At 38.5% G+C, this 20804-nt stretch overlaps 1 protein-coding gene across 2 annotated transcripts; it reads left to right on the top strand.

The window, feature by feature from the left end:
• Positions 1 to 532: 532 nt before the first annotated feature.
• EFCAB1 (EF-hand calcium binding domain 1) lies at positions 533 to 20585 on the top strand. Of its 2 annotated transcripts, none has more exons than XM_032316788.1 (7): positions 533 to 731; positions 9406 to 9564; positions 10288 to 10392; positions 11111 to 11262; positions 11506 to 11610; positions 13988 to 14069; positions 17559 to 20585. In XM_032316788.1, exons 1-6 carry the CDS (start codon positions 674 to 676, stop codon positions 14045 to 14047), a joined length of 639 nt encoding a protein of 212 aa, XP_032172679.1. In that variant the 5' UTR covers positions 533 to 673; the 3' UTR covers positions 14048 to 14069; positions 17559 to 20585. The 2 variants fall into 2 exon arrangements, with proteins under 2 accessions (XP_032172679.1, XP_032172678.1); XM_032316787.1 differs by lacking the exon at positions 17559 to 20585 and adding an exon at positions 15200 to 15540.
• Positions 20586 to 20804: the final 219 nt, after the last annotated feature.

The raw sequence follows: 20804 nt of genomic DNA, 5'->3' as shown, positions 1-20804 counted from the left end.
GTAACATCACTCAAATCTTGAGGGTTATCTTGTTCCAGGCTACCTCCAGGCATCATAGCAAAAACATAACCAAAAACGTAGCTCAGCGTTAAAGGCAAGCTCCTCACCCTCCTACACCCTGCAAAACAATGTCGGGTTAACACGCCTGCTAATTCTTGAAGCTCATCTAGGTTTCCCCAGATCTACCTGAAGATCTGAAGCCTCTCTTGGTGCGACGCTCACCATCCAAAATACCCCTCACGCAGCGTGCACAACACATTTTCAGACGACCTTGATTCACAGTGCAGTCCATCGAAGGGGCTGCGAAGCCCAAAGACAGCAACAAAATCAAAATTCCGACTCATCAATTAGAGCAGAATCCGCAAGTATCCCTGACAGGGACTCTCCAAGTGGGACAGTGCGCCCAGACCCAGGAGCCAATAGGTGGCTGGCCCAGGCGTTGCCATGGCCACGGTGTGTGTTAGGGCCGCGCACGCACCCCGCGTGCGCGCCCAGAAGCCAATCGGCAGCCGGCCTAGGCGTTGCCATGGCCACTCTGTGAGTTTAGGGCCCCGCGCGCGCGCGCGCGGAGTGGGGGAGAGTCCGCCCAGCTGCCCCAGACCCAGGGCAAGAACGGGTCGCGTTAGCCGCGCGACCCTAGACACCCGCCGCTGCCCAATTCCCTACCGCCGGCATGAACCGCAAGAAGCTGCAGAAGTTGACGGACACCTTAATTAAAAATTGCAAGCACTGTAAGTAATAATCAAGTGCTGGATGAGAAGTTTCTGGAAGGGCTTGTGTTCTACCTGGTAAAAGTGTCCGCTGCTCAGCCTGCTTCCCACCTCCAGTTTAAGTGCTCCTGGAGCCCTCTTAATGTCCGCTAAAGAGAAGTCTGGAAGGGAATCTCTGGATGGTTGGCCAGGTACCCATGCTTGCCCATGATCTTAAGGACCAGTATATAGGTATCCAGGCATCTAGTACTACACTCCCACGCATGCACTGACTTGCTTCTCAAACCCTCTTCTTAACTTACCTTTCCATTATAGAAACATTATTTTTATACTGACACAACATGTGTGGTTTTAGCCTCAGACATAGGTATCAAATATGTATGAAACCCACTGGACTCAAGAAAACTAGCACAACAGGGGTACCTGGGTGGCTCAGTGGGTTAAAGCCTCTGCCTTCGGCTCAGGTCATGATCCCAGGGTCTTGGGATTGATTCCCGCATCGGGCTCTCTGCTCTGCGGAGAGCCTGCTTCCTCCTCTCTCTGCCTGCCTCCCTGCCTGCTTGTGATTCCTCTCTCTGTCAAATAAATAAAATCTTAAAAAAAAAAAAAAAGAAAAGAAGAGAAAACTAGCACAACAAACATACGCCTGCTTTCTAGCTCTTTTCAGTGCAAATACACTGGCAGTGTCCAAGTTCTGAAAATTTACCAGGAGATCCATAGGGAAAAATGGTTATCAATAGCTGAAAAGAGGTGAAATGCACAAAACCCTGTACCTCAGAAAAAGGAAATGTGTCTGGAGACCAGAGAGTTCCACAAAGCTATACACACAGTAAAGAATTTACTCCCAACTCCAGACTTGGGCTTTGCTGTTGCCGGTGGGGTTTCAAGGTAAAGGAGACCTTGCAGGTGACAAAATGAGCACTTATTAAAGATATCTGCTCCAATCACACATTGTAAAACATGGTCTTAGAATTTCTAAGAAGTTTCAGATGTTTATACCCACCGTAACTTTTATAGACAGTGCCACTTCACTAAAGGAGAACATCTCACCACTTATTACATTAGATACTAAATACAACTAGAAGGCACTAGATCCTATAAGCTCTAGAACGATGATAAACCCATTCTTCCTTTGCACAATGGAGTCGATATTGGGATTGCGGATTCTCCTATTTTCTCAAGTGGCCATTAGTTTTGCAATCAGCAGCAAAATTTACAAGTTTGCTCATTAGACAGTATCTTTCTCATTAAACATATCTTGGGTTCCTTAACCAAGTACAATTCTGTGTTTCTGTCTAAATACAATTCTAAAGTTACCTATGAAATTCGAAGAGCACGTTTTAGAATGTTCAGGCATCCCTCCTGCCAGGTTTTCATTTACCTTTTAATACATTGACCTTTTGACTATTCACAAAATGACTGTGTTTTTCTCAAAATAATTCCATTTCAAGGAAAAGACCAGATCTTCTTAAAACATCTAGTGAACATTTTACAAAAGCAATGCAATATCTGATATACACAATGCTGAATTTGTTTTAGCCTCTGTTCAGTAAGTATGCAATGTGCTGCAGTCATTCTCTGAGCCTGGGTGGCTCAGTAGGTTAAGTGTCTGCCTTTGGCTCAGAGTCCTGCCTTGGGCTCCTTGCTCAGCAGGGAGCCTGCTTCTCCCTCTCCCTGCTGCTCCCCCTGTTTGGTGTGCTTACTCATTCTCTCCCTTTCTCTGACAAATAAATAAATAAAAATTGAAAAAAAGAAAACCTGGCAGGAAAATAGTCAACTTTTGATTTTTGTCCTTACGTCAAATTTTTAAAGTGGGCCTTAAAAACCTTGATAATTACTAGTTAAATTCTATAGAAATTGTGACAAATAACAGGCATTATCATTAACAACTTGTTTAAACAGAGAAACTTTCCAATACTATGTTGAACAAGAGCGGTGAGACTGGGCATCCTTGTCGTGTTCCTGATCTCAAAGGAAAAGCTGTCAGCTTTTTCCCATTGAGGATGATATTTGCTGTGGATTTTTCATAGATAGATTTTATGAAGTTGAGGAATGTTCCCTCTATCCCTATACTTTGAAGCGTTTTAATCAGGAACAGATGCTGGATTTTGTCAAATGTTTTTTCTGCATCAATTGAGAGGACCATGTGGTTCTTCTATTTTCTCTTATTGATTTGTTCTATCACATTAATTGATTTGAGAATGTTGAACCACCCTTGCAACCCAGTGACAAATCCCACCTGGTCATTGTGTATAACCATTTTAATGTACTGTTGGATCCTATTAGCTAGGATCTTGTTGAGAATCTTAGCATCCATATTCATCAGGGATATTGGTCTGAAATTCTCCTTTTTGGTAGGGTCTTTGCCTGGTTTAGGGATCAGGGTAATGCTGGCTTCATAAAAAGAGTCTGGAAGTTTTCCTTCTGCTTCAATTTTTGTGGCCCAGTATGTGGTCTATTCTGGAGAAGGTTCCGTGTGCACTCCAGAAGAATGAGTATTGTGTTGTTTTGGGGTGGAATCTTCTGTATATATCTTCTTATAAATATATCTTCTGTATATATCTAAGAGGTCCATCCAGTCCAATGTGTCATTCAACAGCTTCAGGAAAATAGTGTTATTTCTTCTTTGAAAGTTTTGTAGAATTCCCCAAGGAATCTGTCAGGTCCTGGGCTCTTGTTTTTTGGGAGGTTTTTGATCACTGCTCCAATCTTGTTACTAGATATTAGTCTATTCTATTCAGGTTGTCAGTTTCTTCCTGATTTAGTTTTGGAAGTTTATAGTTTTCCAGGAATGCATCCATTTCATCTAGGTATCTTATCTTATTGGCATATAACTGTTGATAATAATTTCTGATTATTGTTTCTATTTCCTTGGTGTTAGCTGTGATCTCTCCCCTTTCGTTCATAATTTTATTAATTTGGGCCTTCTCTCTTTTCTTTTGGCTTAGTTTGGCCAATGGTTTATAGATCCTATTGATTCTTTCAAAATACCAGCTTCTAGTTTCATTGATGCATTCTACTGTATCTCTAGTTTCTATCTCATTGATCTCTACTCTAATCTTGATTATTTACCTTCTTGTGTGTGGGTTTGGCTTAATTTGTTGTTGATTCTCCAATTCTTTAAGGTGTAAAGACAGCTGGTGTATTCTGGATTTTGCAGTTTTTTTTGAGGGAGGCTTGGATGGCTGTGTATTTCCCCCTTAGGACTGCCTTTGCTGTATCCCATAGGATTTGGACTAAAGTATCTTCATTCTCATTGGTTTCCATGAATTGTTTAAGTACTTCTTTGATTTCATGGTTGATCCAAGCATTCTTAAGCAAGGTGGTCTTTAGCTTCCAGGTGTTTGAATTCCTTCCAAAGTTTTTCTTGTGGTTGAGCTCCAGTTTCAAAGCATTGTGATCTGAGAATATGCAGGGAATAATCTCATTTTTTTGGTACTGGTTGAGCCCTGATTTGTGGCCCAGTATGTGGTCTATTCTGGAGAAGGTTCCGTGTGCACTCCAGAAGAATGAGTATTCTGTTGTTTTAGGGTGGAATCTTCTGTATATATCTAAGAGGTCCATCCAGTCCAATGTGTCATTCAATTCTCTTGTTTGTTTATTGATTTTCTGCTTGGATGATCTGTCTATTACTGAGAGTGGCATGTTAAGATCTCCTACTATTAATGTGTGCATATCAATATGACTCTTTATCTTGATTAACAGTTTTCTTATGTAATTGGCTGCTCCCATATTGAGGGCATAAATATTTACAATTGTTAGATCTTCTTGGTTGATAGACTCTTTAAGAATTATGTAGTGTCCTTCTGTATCTCTGACTACAGTCTGTAGCTTAAAATCTAACTTATCTGATATGAGAATCACTACCCCAGCCTTCATAGTATTAGAAGTCCTAGCAACAATCAGACAACAAATCAGACAAAAAACAATCAGACAACAAAGAGAAGTAAAAGGTATTCAAATTGGCAATAAAGAAGTCAAACTCTCTCTTCACAGATGACATGATACTTTATGTGGAAAACCCCAAAAGACTTCACTCCCAAACTAATAGAACTCATTCAGCAATTCAGTAATGTGGCAGGATACAAAATCAATGTACAGAAATTAGTTGCTTACTTATACACTAACAATGAAAATACAGAAAGGGAAATTTAAAAATTCCATTTAGTAAATTACATTTACTATAGCATCAAGAACCATAAGATACCTGGGAATAAACCTAATCAAGAGGTAAAGATCTGCATTTGAGGAACTACAGAACACTCATGAAAGAAATTGAAGAAGACACAAAAAGATGGAAGACCATTCCAGGGTCATGGATCAGAAGAATAAACATTGTTAAAATGTCTATACTACCTAGAGCAATCTATACTTTTAAAGCCATTCTGATCAAAATTCCACCGGTATTCTTCAAAGACCTGGAACAAACAATCCTAAAATTTGTATGAAACCAGAAGAGAACCCGAATTGCTAAGGAAGTGTTGAAAAAGAAAAATAAAACTGGGGGCATCATGTTGCCTGATTTCAAGCTTTACTACAAAGCTGTGACCACCAAGACAGCATGATACTGGCATAAAAACAGACACATAGACCAGTGGAACAGAGTAGAGAGCCCAGATATTGGCCCCTCAACAGTATGGTCAGATAATCTTCGACAAAGCAGTAAAAAATATACAGTGGAAAAAAGCCAGTCTCTTCAATAAATGGTACTGGGAAAAATGGACAGCTATGTGTAGAAGAATGAAACTCGACCATTCTCTTACACCATACACAAGGATAAACTCAAAATGGATAAAAGACCTCAATGTGAGGCAGGAATCCATCAGAATCTTAGAGGAGAGCATAGGCAGTAACCTCTTTGACATTGGCCACAGCAACTTCTTTCAAGACACGTCTCCAAAGGCAAAGGAAGCAAAAGTGAAAATGAATTTGGGGGACTTCATAAAGATCAAAAGCTCCTGCACAGCAAAGGAAACAGGCAACAAAACAGAGAGGCAACCCACGGAATGGGAAAAGATACTCACAAATGACATTACAGACAAAGGGCTGATATCCAAGACCTATAAAGAACTCCTCAAACTCAACACACACAAAACAGATAATCATGTCAAAAAATGGCAGAAGACATGAACAGACACTTCTCCAATGAAGACATACGAATGGCTAATAGACACATGAAAACAAGTTCATCATCACTAGCCATCAAGGAGATTCAAATCAAAATCACATTGAGATACCAGATACAAACTTACACCAGTTAGAATGGCCAAAATTAACAAGACAGTAAACAAGAAGTGTTGGAGAGGATGTGGAGAAAGGGGAACCCTCTTACACTGTTGGTGGGAATGCAAGTTGGTGCAGCCACTTTGGAAAACAGTGTGGAGATTCCTTAAGAAATTTAAAATAGTACTACACTATGACCCTGCAGTTGCACTACTGAGTATTTACCCCAGAGATACAGACTTTAGTGAAAAGAAGGGCCATCTGTACCCCAATGTTCATAACAACAATGGCCAGAGTTGCCAAACTGTGGAACAGAACCAAGATGCCCTTCAGCAGACGAATGGTTAAGGAATATGTGGTCCATATATACAATGGAGTATTGTGCCTCTATCAGAAAGGATGAATACCCAACTTTTGTATCAACATGGACAGGACTGGAAGATATTATGCTGAGTGAAATAAGTCAAGCAGAGAGATTCAATTATCATATGGTTTCGTTTATTTGTGGAGCATAAGAAATAACATGGAGGGGGCACCCGGGTGACTCAGTGGGTTAAAGCCTCTGCCTTCAGCTCGAGTCATGATCCTAGGATCCTGGGATCAAGCCCTGCATTGGGCTTTCTGCTCAGCAGGGAGCCATTGCCCCTCCTCTCTCTCTGCCCGCCTTTCTGCCTACTTGTCATCTCTGTCTGCCAAATAAATAAAGAAAATCTCTAAAAGAAAAAAAAAAAAAGAAATAACACTGAGGACATGGGGAGATGGGAAGGAGAAGAGAGTTGGGGGAAACTGAAGGGGGAGACAAACCATGAGAGACTGTGGACTCTGAAAAACTATCTGAGGGTTTTGGAGGTGTGGGGGGTTGGAGGTTGGGTGAGACTGGTGGTGGGCATTATAGAGGGCACATATTGCATGAAACATGGGGTGTGGTGCATAAACAATGAATTCTGGAACACTGAAAAGAAATTTTAAAAATAAATAAAAATTTAAAAATGAAACAAAACAAAGAAACCGAGAAACTTTTCCCTAAAGTCAAATTTCCTTTTAGTTGCCAGATGATAATCCTACCAGGATGAAATGAATAATTTCTGTAGAATCAGAGAAAAAAAAATATCTTAATTGATTGCTCAGCTAATCTACCATTTTACAGATATGGTCTGTAGACAATCCATTCTTGAATTTCCCATAATTTCATTTAGTATTTTATTCTGGAAATTAAGAAACATTTCAACAACAACAACAATAACAAAACTTTCTTATGGCTAACCTTGGATCCTTTGGGTAATAAATTAAGGTAATATTCTTTAATTTTTATTTTAGCCAAGATGGAAAAATGGCTAATAAACATCCCCACTGCTAACATTTTATATGAATGAACATCATTCTTCATGCAGGCTTTTCTTTAACTAGTAGTAGCTCTCTTATTTTTGGATATTAGTGTGTTTGGTTAAATATATATAGCATAAAATTTACCATTTTAAGTGTACAACTCTATGGCATTACATACATTCACATTGTTGTGGAGCCATTACCACCATCCATCTTTTCATTTTTCCCAACTGAAACTGTACCCATTAAACTATAACTTCCCATTTTCCCCTTCCCCAGCCCATGGCAACCACCATTCTACTATCTGTATCTATGAATCACACCACTCTAAGTACATGATATAAGTGAAATCATACAATATCTGTCCTTTTATATCTAACTTTTTTCATTCAGGAAAATGTCTGCAAGCTTCATCCATCTTGCAGAAGGAGTCAAAATTTCTTTCCTTTTCAAGGCTGAAACATACTCCATTGTATGTATGCACTACGTGTTACTTATCTATTCATTCACTGGTGGACACCTAGCTTGATTTCACTTTTAAGGCTTATTGTGAATAACGTTGCTATAAACATTGATATGAAAGTATCAGAGCTCTTGCTTTCAATTCTTTTAAGTATATACGCAGAAGTGGAATCACTGAGTTACATATATTTCTATGTTTAATTTTATTTTTGAAGAACTGACAAGCCATTTTCTACAGACACTTTTTATTTTTCGGTGTTCCAAGATTCATTGTTTACACACCACACCCAGTGCTCCATGCAATACATGTCCTCCTTAATACCCACCACCAGGCTTACCTAACCCCCCACTAACAGCTTTTTAAAAAACTATAACCATTATATTCTTTTCCAGTATTAACCTAGATTTTTACTAAATCACTTATTTCCCCAAATTTTTAATGTCCCTCCTAAAATGTGATACCCCAAACCAGAAATCATACTTGAGCCTGTCTCGACTTGTAGATGAGGCATGATTTCTCTATTCCTATCTGCTGTTTTCCTTTATTTTATTTTTTTCTGCAATATAGTCATTTTTTTCAATTTTTAAAATTTAGTTTATTTAAACCAAAAACAAAACAATTCACCTTTTAAACACACACAGGTTTCATCCTTGTTTTTAGAAGTGCTGGACTGTAATTTGTTGTGTTTTGAAATAAAACCTTTCTCATCCTCCACCTATACTTCATATTCAAACTCACATTTATGCCAGGCAATAGTGCTTCCACCTATGTACCTCAAATGAAAATTGGAGCACAAATAATTAGCTCAGGGTTTATAAACACCCTTCATACATTTATGTGTATGGACCAGTAGTCACATCTGTGTGTCTATTTTAAATAAAAATTCCTTTTCTCCTATGGACTCTGAAAAACAATCTGAGGGTTTTGAAGGGACGGGGGGTGGGAGGTTGGGGTACCAGGTGGTGGGTATTATAGAGGGCACGGATTGCATGGAGCACGGGGTGTGGTGCAAAAATAATGAATACTGTTATGCTGGAAATAAAAAAAAATAAAAATTAAAAAAAATACTACTGAGTACTTGCATGTTAATTTTCACATCATGTATAATAAGAACTATAATTGGTGCTGTAATATGGTTAAATGCTTCTTTACTGGGGAAAAAAAATGATTCTGATATCCAAAATCCAGCTTATTCATTTGACTAAGGCTGATGATGTGAAATGAAAATTGTTGCCTAGTGTTCAGGAGTCTGATATCTATTTCCAGGCAGAAGTTAAGCTCTAAATCTCATAAATGCCTATAATCAAAATGCTGGGGAAAAGTTACCATTCTTAAGCATTACCTTGCTTACTTTGAATTGCACCTTTACTGTCTTTAAAGTTTAGCATCTGGCCCCACAATCATTATTCAGGAAAATTGGCTAATATTGTGACTAAATAATAATGTGACTAAATTTAATATTCAACCCCTGTGTGGAGGTAAGGTTGTTTCTCTTATTTTAGTGGAGAATCCTTTGTAATGGTCATCCTCTCTTAAGGGTCATGAATCTTAAAACAGGATAGTCTTCTGTTAAAAACTAAATTTTGGTGGCCTTCATGTTATCTATAAACTCATTAATGCAAAATTTAAATAAACTATAGATTAAAATGTATTTTGGTATATCTTAATTTTATCTTTTCACAGTTAATAAATTTGAAGTAAACTGTCTTATAAATCTTTTTTATAATTTGGTGGGAGAAGTAACAGAGCGGCAAGGTACCACCATTGGGCTAGATCGTAATGCATTTCGAAACATCCTACACGTGACATTTGGAATGACAGATGACATGATTATGGACAGAGGTAAGAAGACATGCAATATTCAAATGTGTCAGATCCACCATAACTGGGAAAAAAATTGGGAGTTTGGACAGTCTTAGTAGGAAGCTTAATGTTCTGAATTCCTAATTTCACTCGAATATAAAAAAATTAATTTGTGTATTCAGAGAGAAGGGTCACAGGGAAGTGATTCTATGTACCCTATTTTGTGTATTTAAGAAAACAACAAAGCCCAGCTTGAATAATTAGCTTTTCCTTACTTTATATCCATAAACCTAAAATATTTCTTTTTATACTTAGTAAATATAATAATGAAAAGAACAATTTTAAAAGAACATAAATTTCCTTATATCATCAAAACTATTTCAATAAAAATTAAGTTATAACTTTATCAATTGTATAGTAGCATTTCTTTTCTTGAGTAAGAAAAATATAAAATCACATATTTTATGTTAACATATCAACACATTTTGTATATCAATATATTCATATATTAATAATTATTGATTAGTGTATTTAGATACTCAGAATTTACTTTGTTTCCATAAAATATGAAAGGAATATGTGAAAGTTTAAATAAAAGAGTTTTTCCAATGTTATACCTTAGTTTCCTTCTTTGTCAAATGAGCATGTCAGACCATCTGATCCTGAAGTTTTATCCACGTTTTAAAAGTGGGTAGCACCAGTGTAAATATATTACTGAGAACAAAAGTGCTGCACAAGTATTATGTTGTACTTCTCTCTTAGTATTCCGAGGTTTTGATAAGGACAACGATGGCTGTGTAAACGTATCAGAGTGGATTTATGGATTATCAGTATTTCTTCGAGGAACTTTGGAAGAAAAAATGAAATGTAAGATTTCAGGTTACCCTATTGCTTTGTACATTAGGATTAACATATCTAAAGAATGTACATCCATGTACATTCCTAGCTAGCCAGTAAACAGTAAACAGTAAATAGTCAGCCAGTAAAACAGGTTTGTCTTTCAGTTGGTTGGTTCGAATCTCCATTAGCCTCTTTTATGGAGCAAATTCAAGTCAATGATAAAGATTGAAAAAAATTAATACCAAGGAAAACCAAAAGAGTCTGAGGAGTAATTCATGCCAAGCAAGACTGCATAAGCATATACTATACATACTAACTATGTACATATGGATTTATGTATTAATGTGCATAAGGTAAATATTGTTACCTGAATTATTAACCATGGAAGTAGAGAACATTGATTAGAGTGTTCTGATTCTTATTTAATTCTTAATTCACTCTGATGAACTCTGTTTAAGGATCATATTTCAGTCAGTTTTCCAAGAATCTCAAGATGAAATGGTCAAATCATTGTTCCTTAGCATGGTTACTCTTAGCTGAGTGAGTGTAAGGAGCCATTTTCTGAGGGTTGTTGACCATATTCAGCTAGTGTACATTAAGCATTTCCTATGGAAATCAGATTGCACTCAGTCCTGCAATGTTGTCATGAATATTCCCAATACAGACCTCGGCCTTGAACATTTTGTCAGAGCAAATATTTCCTTAGTCATAGTATCAAATACATAATTGGTTGTTTTTTTAAAAGATTGCTTTGAGGTGTTTGATTTGAATGGTGATGGATTCATTTCAAAGGAGGAAATGTTCCATATGTTGAAGAACAGCCTACTCAAACAGCCATCTGAAGAAGACCCTGATGAAGGAATTAAAGATTTGGTTGAAATAACACTTAAAAAAATGGTAAATATGGGAAACTTAGGGTTTTATATTAAAACTTACAGGCCAGAATTGGACACTTGATAAATAATAAAACACTTATCTTGTGCTTTTTAATTGTAGTGATAAAAGTTCTTTTCAATTTCAATATTTAGTCTCTCATTTTTCCAACACCTTTCTTCTATCAATACTTGACCATGAAAAGACAGTTTGTGTTTGCAATAAGTATTATACATGTTGACTGATACATGGCCGGTCATCCCCTAGGATCATGACCATGATGGGAAGCTGTCTTTCACAGACTATGAACAGGCTGTAAGAGAAGAGACCCTTCTACTAGAAGCTTTTGGACCATGTCTTCCTGATCCAAAGGTAATGATATTACTTTCATCGAACAGTGACCAATATATAATGTAGGATCAATAACCCAGAACTTCTTGGTTTGGTGAGTAAAGGATCAGATGAATTACATTCACCCACAGAGAATAGTTTCTAAGTAGAGAAAGCCAACTGAAGAAGAACATGCTGGTTCATTTCATAATACTGCTGTAGCCTAATGGTATTTCCCCCCCATTCATTAACTCATTCATTCATGTAAGAAACAATTATTAAAGCATAATGTGTTTCAGAAACACAGATGAAAGGCTTCATGTCTGCATTCAAGGACTAATATTTTCTTAGGAAAAAACAGTGTGAAAATAATTACACAACAGTGTGATAAGTGTTACTATAATAACAATGACTTGTTCAGTGCTTCATCTATGTCAGGCAATGTCTTAAGCGCTGCCCCATATTACTTCCTTAAATCCCCCTAACAATCCTATGAAGGATGTAGTATTATTAATCTTCATTTTATAGATAAGAAAACTGAGGCTCAGAGAGTTTAGGCAAGTCATCCAAGTTCAGTCACCAATCATGGAGTATCCTGCATACCCTGGTGCTCAAGTCCATAAAGATAGGTGTAGTAGTCGGGTTGCAGTAGTCGAGGGCATCTAATCCAGCTGTATGGAATCACTGGTGAATGGGTGATGAGACAAGGAAAGCTTACCTGGGTTGTTAGGCCAGAATAGTTAGCCAGGTCAAAATAGAGAAGAGCAACCTAAGCAAAGTAATGGCATATGCATGAGGATGGGGAAGAAAAAGAGAAACAAATACTATATTAGAAGAGCACTCAGTGTGGTATGAGATTGATTTTGAGGCTGGATGTGCATAGAAGAGCCAAGGCCAGTGGAGCTTGGAGCCTGGATTTTGTCTTGAAACTCATGAGGATTAATTAGAAGATTTTAGGTTGGTGGAGTGATGTGATATATATTACCATTATCTACCTTCCCAATCTCCAGCTGCCTACTCAACATGCCAGTAGATAATCTCAGTAAACTCTTGGTTTTCACCTAAAAATAATTCCCCACCATCTTCCCTGCCTCAATAAATGACACTCCTTTATGCTCAGTTTTAGTCAGAAACCTGTTACCCTTAATTTCCCTCTTAGAGCACTACTACTTCAGCTACTACTTCAAAATATATCCCTGAATATAACCTCTTTTCCACACGTCTGTGATTGCCAACCTAAATCAAGCTGCTACCCAGTCACCCAGCCTAGATCATTAGCTTTGTTGCTTCTACCATTGTCCCCTACTGACTAATCTCCACAACATCCAGTATATTTGGAAACACAGAAGCTGCCATGCCCCTCCCTTGCCTAAAACCCCCAGTATGTCTGAAGTCTATTCAGTGGGCCTCCTTTTCTCTCTCCAACCATGGTCTCCTGCGACCTTCCCAATGGCGGGGTCGTGCCCCAGAACCATTCCAGCCACTTTGCTGTTCTCCGTAGGTGCCTTTGCAATTAAAGTAGCCTCTGTCTATGCATCCTGTCCCCGGACCTTCACATCCCTCAGACCCTCACTCCGTTCAGTCTCCGCACAGATGCCATCCGCTGTCTTTGTGTGTATGTGTGTGCCATCCACTGTCTTAACGACTCCTCTCCCTCCACTCCTCACCACTGCCTGCCTCCTCTTCATAGTTCTTATCATTATATAGAATATATTTACTCATTTACTTATTGTCTGTCTTAACACATGGACGGGAAAGAATAAAAAGGAAAAGGAAAGAAGGAAAGAAAGAAGAAAAATTACCTTAATCCCTCACCTACTTCTATTTCCTCTCCAATGGCTTTCTTTTTCACTGTCAAATGTCATGGGAGAATTGTCTATATTTATGACCTATACTACCATGGCTTCTTTAGCATACTCTTGAAACAGCTCTTGCTGAGGTCACCACACCCTCCTTGTTAATAAATCCCAAGTGAAGTCTTCTTGTCTTGCTGTATTACATCCTTTCCCCACCCCAGCTCTCAGTGCAGCTTCTTGACTCCAGGAAGCACCTCCACTCCAGCAGTAGCCTGGCTGTGACATCACGTGGCCTCCTGGACTCCAGAGCCCTAGTGTGCTTACCCTGTTACACCCTTCCTTCAGTGAATTAAACTCAATTTCTGGCCATCCAGCCACTAGGCTGGAAGCTCCTAGAGGGCTGTGTCATGTGCCTTACTCATCTTTGTGGCCCCAGACCAAGTGTCATGTTGGAACATAGCACTGTACCTGTGAGTGTACAATGTATGAGTGTCACAGGTTCTTGGTCCCCAGTCTTCTTCAGTTAACTTGTGGCTCTTCAAACATAAAGGAAACATACAGAACATTTTGTTTTTCTTACCTTTTTTGGAAGTCTTTACTAATTTGAGCACATTTTTTTACAGAGTCATATGGAATTTGAAGCTCAAGTATTCAAAGATCCGAGTGAATTCAATGATATATGAATACCTAAATGTGTTGTCTCAAGTGAGTAAAAAAAGAGGTGCATGTGTGTTGTTTATTTTTTCCACTTAGCTCAGAAAGATGGTGTCGAATTTTGTGCTTGCGGTGGGCAATGGGACTCACCAACATGTACCATTTAACGATGGTGCAAGATGCAAGTGAAATAAATGGAAGACAGGAAGTCCTTTATTAAGTACTGGGTTTGGCAAGACAAGTTCACATTGCCACATATTTTATCACATAGACTATTTGTTGAAGCTCATAACTACCATAAAACACTTGTATTAATGAAATGAGTAGAGATTACATAATCACGAACTATTGAGGCAAATATTCTTGATGTCAGAAAAATGCTGGCTATACATTTAAAAGTCAGTGAAACTATTGAATTTCCTTTGGAACAGTAAGTAATGAAGACAGCATTTAAAAAATAATAACAGTGGAGAACCTGGGTGGCTCAGTAGGTTAAAGCCTCTGCCTTCAGCTCGGGTCATGATCCCAGGGTCCTGGGATCCAGCCCCACATCGGGCGCTCTGCTAGGCGGGGAGCCTGCTTCCCCTCCTCTCTCTGCCTCTCTCTGCCTACTTGTGATCTCTCTCTCTGTCAAATAAATAAAATCTTAAAAAAAAAAAAGTAAAAAATAATAACAGTGACATTTAGCACATAATTTACCTGTCTGCTAGGCATTGAGGGACATTCAGAGAGCTGAAAGCAATATATACCTACCTCAATATAATGCATACTATTGTTTGGGATTTTGCCCAAATAATATGCATAGACAGTAAGCATCTGAGGGCAGAGATCCCTACACACATCATTATGTCTGTCACAGCAGTTAGCAGAGTCCTCTGCACAGAATGGGTCCCCAGTAAACATTATGAATAGAAAAGGACAAAATGTTACCAGATAAATCCAAATTCTTGCTGATCAGAGGTGAAAGAAAGTGCTGTTTTTGTAAATAATGGATTATGTGGCCACAGTTTTCAGTCTATCTCTGGAGTCACTCCAATGCTCTCCACCCCATTGCAGTTGCCTTCACAACCCCCTGTCTTCCCCAGCTTCCTGTCTCTCTCCACCTCAGCCCCACCCTTTGTCCCCATCGCCCTGGCTGGGTGCACCTCAGTGTCACCTCCAACCTCTTGGAATCCCCTCAGGTACCCCTTAACAGGAAACACATCACATCACGTCCCATCAGCAATGAAGTCCTGAAGACAGAACTGCTTCCTCCATCCAGCAGTGCCTATAGGCGTTTGATGCAACATGAGAAAGATGGGAGCTACTTGGTTTCCTATAGCTACTGTTTACCTCTTTCTTAAATGCATGCAGGCAGCTGAGAGAAGTATTATGCACATAGTCCTCTGTCCATATATAAACATTCAGAGACTATTTGGGACATTAAATCCCTTTTGTTACTATATCTGTGTCAAGTTTAAGCAAAAGTACACCTTGTATTTTAAAAAAATGGATTGTTACAAATAAATCTAATAAATGATTCCATGAAATAAAAAGTGTTTTACTATTTTCTTAAAATTTTAGAGTCTTATGTAGATATGTAGATGGGGTTTGACACAATTTTTCTACCTTGAGTAAGTATAAATAGTGAAACACAATGCTTTTAACTTTTAAAATTTATATTTTTCTGATTACAAAGTAACAGAAGTTCACTGAAGACTCAAAAGTTTAGGAAATTAAAAACTAAAATGTAAATATCCATCAATATTCCGGTGTAGATCCTTTCAGGCTTTCTTTTTTTTTTTTTCTTTTATTTTTTTCTTTTATTTTATTTATTTTTATTTCCAGCATAACAGTATTCATTATTTTTGCACCACACCCCGTGCTCCATGCAATCCGTGCCCTCTATAATACCCAGCACAGAGTATACTTAAGCTGCTTTTTTTATGGACCACTATCTCATGGCACTTTCTCAGATTAATATCTGTCTGCAGCCTGACTTATAATGGCTACCTGGCCTTCCATCACAACAGACCTTCTTAAAGCACTTCCCTGTCATTGAAATTTCAGTTGTTCCACATTTTTTTTACAAATAATTCCCAAGTGAACTGTCCTTGTAGATAAATCTTCTCATGTTCATTATTACTTGCTTAATGAGGACAAGTTTTTAAAAGTGAAAGTTGGGTTAGAGGGCCAGCTTTGAGGTTTCTAGCACATGTTGCCAGATTACCCTCCAGGAAGGTGTGATGTGCCTGGTGCATGAGGTGCTGATTCCCCCTTCCCTGTGGTGCACATTCTTTTCACCTCTTTGCTGATGTTGTGGACCATAATTGACCATGGTTTTAATTTATCATTTAAAAAACTAATCTTATACATCTGTCCCTAAACTTTTTATTGTAGATTGTGTAAAAATTGACTTACATGTGAATAACCCTATTTTATTACTTGATATTATTTAAAACTAAAAAGTCTTTTTAGAAAAATCTAAATAATTTTAGTGAAACTTAAGACGGTGTTGGTACAGACTCATTAGCTCTGTTTGAGAACTTCCCCATACATTACAGAACACACCCCCTCTGCTGTTTCTCATTGTATCTGCCCAAATCATTTCCTTCTGTGACTATATCTGGATTTCCGGATTCTCTTAATTTTACTACTGTAGCAACTCATAAATGATTTTAACACTGAAAATTCTTTCAGCTTAATAGTAGGGTCATCCAAGTACACAGAGAACCTTTGAGGAAAAACCCCCTTTCCTCTCATTCTGAGCTCCATGGCCTGCTTTGGGCCTTGCCTGCCTGCTGCTAGCCTGTCCTGACTCCAGCCCTCAGGTACAGCCAGCTTTGCTCAGCCCCATCTTTGCCTATCTCTGGGTGGCTGGGTTAGGACTATGATAAGCAGTTATAATTCGGAAGGGTGACTATAGCCTTCCTATCAACTGGGTCCTCAAAGCATTGGCTTCCCCTTCTCCCTGTGCCTTGGGAGGACCAGCAGAAAGCCAACCAGAACCCTCTGAGAGATGTACACATTGCTTTGCCCACAGCATGGAGGGTGTCTATCTGGGAAACAGTACATTTTTAAAACAACAGGATTTAAAAACTACCACTGAAAACTGGTAGTCCTACATTCTTAACCTGCAAATATCTTTGTGTACAAGATTGCACTTGTTAAGAAGCCAAGCCTGCAATTGCTTGCATCATAAAGTCATCCAAAACATTCACCAAGATCCCACTTTGTGCTAAGCCATGGGGGAGAATATAGTCTAAGTCAGTTGCCCTGCTCTCACCTCACTTGTGTTGTAAAATGAGGACTCTATGCCATGTGATGGTAGTGTCATCACCTTTACTATTTGGATGCAATTGCAATCCATCTCCTGCCCTTCCCAACCCTCCCCCAAAAAAGTTATATCATTTTTAATTAAAAGAGATTGTTAAAGGTAATTAAAATCAAATATACTTTGAAACCGTGGAGACAGCCATATCTGGGAAAGGCTGCTCTGACCCACTCCTTGGATTGCGTATCTTCACTGACTACATTTTATCTGTGTTCATTTCCTCACAGAATCATCCCCAGCTCTTCTACAGTCATCTAGAGCTGATGGTAATTCTCATGTACTGTGGCCAAGAAAGGGTGGCAATTGCATTTGACAAGGAAAGATTATTATAAACGACCTATAATAAAACAGAAGCTTAAACTATGCATATATTAATTACGATTTGGCAAATCTTGAGGACTATGTAAATCTGGTAATATTTCAAAAAGAGGGAGAAGTGATGTATTTATCTTTTCTGATTCGGTGACTATGTTCTCTGTTAGAATGAAGCAGATGATCTTCTCAAATGTTTTCCAGTCTCAGTTACCATTGAGCCAACCTAAATACATACCAAGCAAATCAAAGTCCTCTTCTCATGAAACTTGCCCAGTTTTTAAGGGGAGCAGAAAAGGAAGGAAGTCTTAACAGTGGACTATCCTGCATGAAACGAAGAATTCTTCAGCATTTGAAATGTCTTTATCAGAGTGCCATTAACCTGAGCAATGGTTAACTGTTCACAGTTCCATCAGTTGGTAATTTGTGGCTTTCTGTGTACCTCCTGCCTCCTACCTAATCCGTCCAAGAAAATATTCCTCCCCCTAAGACACACATCCTCTTGTTTATTTTCACCTCCCTCCTGCCTGTTAAGCTCTACACTGCCCCTATTATGTGGCCCCAGCCAGACTCACAGAGATTTCCCTGGGTGAGAAGCTTGCTAACTTAAAGGCATTTGAATAAATTGGGTGAAATACAAGCTGTCCTCCACTTAACCTGAGGTGCACCTTCCTGTCTTCTGTCCCCGTCTCCAAAGTCAGCCCAGAGCTGGGCAACAGTGAGCCTGAAGATGGAGAATGGCACAGAAGGAAGCAGAGGAATTTACAAGTTCTCCTGCAAGAGACATTTAGAGCTTGTGTCACTACCTCCTGGTAGGAGTGATTAACTCCAAAGCCCAGGGAAGTCCAGGAGAGTAATTAAAACCATTTGGCCAAGTCCTCCTTAATGACTCCTTCAGAAATACAAGAGAGTCAGAAAGTGGAATAAAATGACTGCTACAATCTCAATAATACATTATACAACAATCCAGAGAGCACTTTTGTTCCAGGTATTATGCTAAGTACTTTATATTCATTATCTTACTCATTTCTCACAACTACCCTAAGAGGTAAACATTATTTACTGTCTTTATCCTACATATTGAGACAATTGGAGTTTAAGAAAATCAAGAAACTCCTTCAACATCTTAACCTGGTCAAGAACAAAGCCAAGATTCAGACCTCAGCTAGTTCTAACATTGAAGATGTTTCTCTAAAGCAATATGTATTCTTCTTGCCATACATACTCTTGATGTTTGAAATTACTGAGCACCCCTACTTCCTGAATAATCTTCAAATTGCCCCTTCAAGTCACCCTAGAGGTGCTAGGTACCTGGCATTCTAGTGAACGAGACTGTTGACAACTCTCTTCAAGGGCACTGTTCTCATCTTTCCTTCTTTAGCTGAAGTTTACAATTTGGATGTAAACCTGCCTACATTTGGAACCAATAAAAATCTAAACATTGTATTGGAACTGTGCCTTGTCAGGAGTCCACATGTGGTAAATGTGATTCATGAATGGTGGCCAAACTGTTATACTCTGTGGCTCCACGGTCAGCACAGGGTTAGAAGTAAGATGAGTGCCACCCAACCAACCGTTTTCTCCAATGGAAGGAGAAAACAGAGGCTGAAACCATTGCTGGTTTGTGAGGAGGATGGAAGTCCTTAAGAAAGGAGAGGAAATGGCTGAACTCCTCAAATGGAGAATGTTTCTTGGGCCATCTTAGGTAGTACCAAAGAAAGATGTCTATCTGAAGAAGATGCCAATGATGAGAGGACATAATTTAGTGGCAAATATTAGCAATGATGATATGGCCTTTCCTGGGTGCCAGTAACTGGTCCAAGGATGCTAATCGAGGTGGAAATGAATTTGTAGCCCAGCCAAGACCCTGTTCTAGCTCCAGTGGCCTCTCATTGTCACAAGGTATCACATGGCCTTGCATGGGTCACACAAACTTAAAAAGTCTGATAGAAGTGAAAAATGGTGGATATTTTGGTGTGGACATTGCATTTGTCATCCAAACTGAAGATACTGAGAGAGAAAGGGAAATGCTAATAATTATACTGGGACAATGTAACCCCAAGTAAATTGGGATATACAGCCACTTATGGTAAGCTATATACTACTCAAATTTCATTTGATGTAAAATGAGAATAATACCTACTCTCTCTATCTCAAACACACAAGGTTTTTTAAGAATTGAATGTGATAATATCTATGACATCATTTTGTGACCTGTGAAGTACAATACAAATACATATATTGATACAGGTATGTACTAGACAGTGGAATCCATGCTCTGTCTTGGAGCATGCTTGTGTTCTCATATATAATGAAGCAATAAGAAGAACAACAACGTAGAAATGAGATGCATTTGATTAAATGTGTGACATTGCTTAAGCTACTTAGCCAGTAAAAGAAATCCAAAGGGTAGCTCTAAAAATATCTTTAGTAATCTAGTGTATTTATAGACATGAATCTCACAAAATGTGGATAAAACTTCAATATAAACAACACTAGAATTTTCATGATTGGAGTTAGTGAAATTATGTCTCCTATTAACACACATACACACATACATACACATACATCTCTCTCCTAACAAACTCACAGACATACACACAGTGGTTTATTATATTTAACAGACACATTAGAGTATCCTGAATTTCACTCTCACCCTGTCAAGATACCACTAATTCTAAAGCAATCAGTACCATGCTGTTAATGATTACAGTCCTGATTAACTACAATCAAGATGATGTGTTTGCTATGCTGGCTCTAAGGTACTGAAATATTAAAGAGAAATGAATAAGATGCATGGTTTGTATGAAAGCTTAGAAGTCAGAAATCCACTGAATAAACATGAACTTACATCCAAATTATGTGAGCCTCAACTAGCCAAGACACCTTGGTCTACTTGCTATGTTCTTAAATTGGATAGTATAAATTTGACTAAGGGCAAAACAGACTGCTGGCCTCCTTGACTTTCTAAATATTACTTGGTACTGTATTTTGATTCATGCACATGCAGCCCAAGGAATTATACTCAAATTATAACTAGGAAGTGGGTGCACTCTCTTTATTTCCAAGGACTGTGAAAATCATCATGTTTGGATTTATGTATGATGTCTGCATGGCAATACACCCAGTATCCACAGACTACATACTGGGTAACAAAAGGG

This window comes from Mustela erminea, chromosome 16, assembly GCF_009829155.1.
Source record: "Mustela erminea isolate mMusErm1 chromosome 16, mMusErm1.Pri, whole genome shotgun sequence".
Lineage (NCBI taxonomy): Eukaryota > Metazoa > Chordata > Mammalia > Carnivora > Mustelidae > Mustela > Mustela erminea.
The sequence above is the reverse complement of the archived record's forward strand: the minus strand, read 5'-3'. Positions and strand labels throughout refer to the sequence as shown.